This window comes from Buceros rhinoceros, unplaced genomic scaffold (genome assembly GCF_000710305.1).
Source record: "Buceros rhinoceros silvestris isolate BGI_N320 unplaced genomic scaffold, ASM71030v1 scaffold25052, whole genome shotgun sequence".
Lineage (NCBI taxonomy): Eukaryota > Metazoa > Chordata > Aves > Bucerotiformes > Bucerotidae > Buceros > Buceros rhinoceros.
The window spans coordinates 5685-6354 of record NW_010398681.1 but is presented as its reverse complement, the minus strand read 5'-3'; the positions used below and the strand labels follow the sequence as shown (position 1 = coordinate 6354).

At 45.1% G+C, this 670-nt stretch overlaps 1 protein-coding gene across 1 annotated transcript in view; it reads left to right on the top strand.

Annotated features, from left to right (window-relative positions):
- Window positions 1-217: 217 nt before the first annotated feature.
- Window positions 218-670, top strand: part of TCTEX1D2 (Tctex1 domain containing 2) — a gene marked incomplete at its 5' end in the record, with an annotated part of 4412 nt that continues 3959 nt past the window's right edge. Inside the window, one exon of the mRNA XM_010131202.1 lies at window positions 218-351. Coding sequence (XP_010129504.1) covers window positions 218-351 — 134 coding nt within the window. The remainder of the gene's footprint in view (window positions 352-670) is intronic.

Here is a 670-nt window from a genome sequence, read left to right as displayed (position 1 = left end):
CGGGGCTGGGTGGACGGTGGCAATGGGGGGGGTTGGGGACTGGGGGGGCACTGGGCTCCCAGATCAACTTTGACACCAGACAAAGGTGTTTTTCATTTGTCATTTCTTTCCAATACCTGAAAGCTGAATTTTCCCAGGTGGGGTCGTGTATGTTCCTACACGTTGTGTGAACTTACTGGGCCTTCTGTTGCTGGTGGGTTTTTTTTTTCCCTGATAGGTTTAAATCATCCACAGTGAAAGAATGCATCCATGCGATAATAAAAGAGAAGCTGGCCAACACAGAGTACATCCCAGAAGAAATGCCTCAGCTCACAAAGTCTTTATCAGAGACAATAAAAGACAGACTGAAAGGTAAGGTCTACTGGGGAAGTAATTTCTTTTCTTACTGTGTCCCCTCCTTTTGAGAAAATCCCCCTTTCTTCCTTTATTCTTGAAATCTCTTTCTTCCCTGTTGACTGACTCGAGTCTGCTGTTATGAAACATTCTGGCCTATATACGTACGTTTCTCGCCAGCGGATCTAGAAACCTAATTCAAGCAGACAAGACTTGTTTTTATACAGAGTGGCTGGTATGGGATGTCAGCCTTGGAGGGGCTGCAGGGGGAAAGAAGCTGCATTAGAGAGAATGAAGAAGTGATGCTTCATTGCTTCTTGTATTAAGCAGAACCATT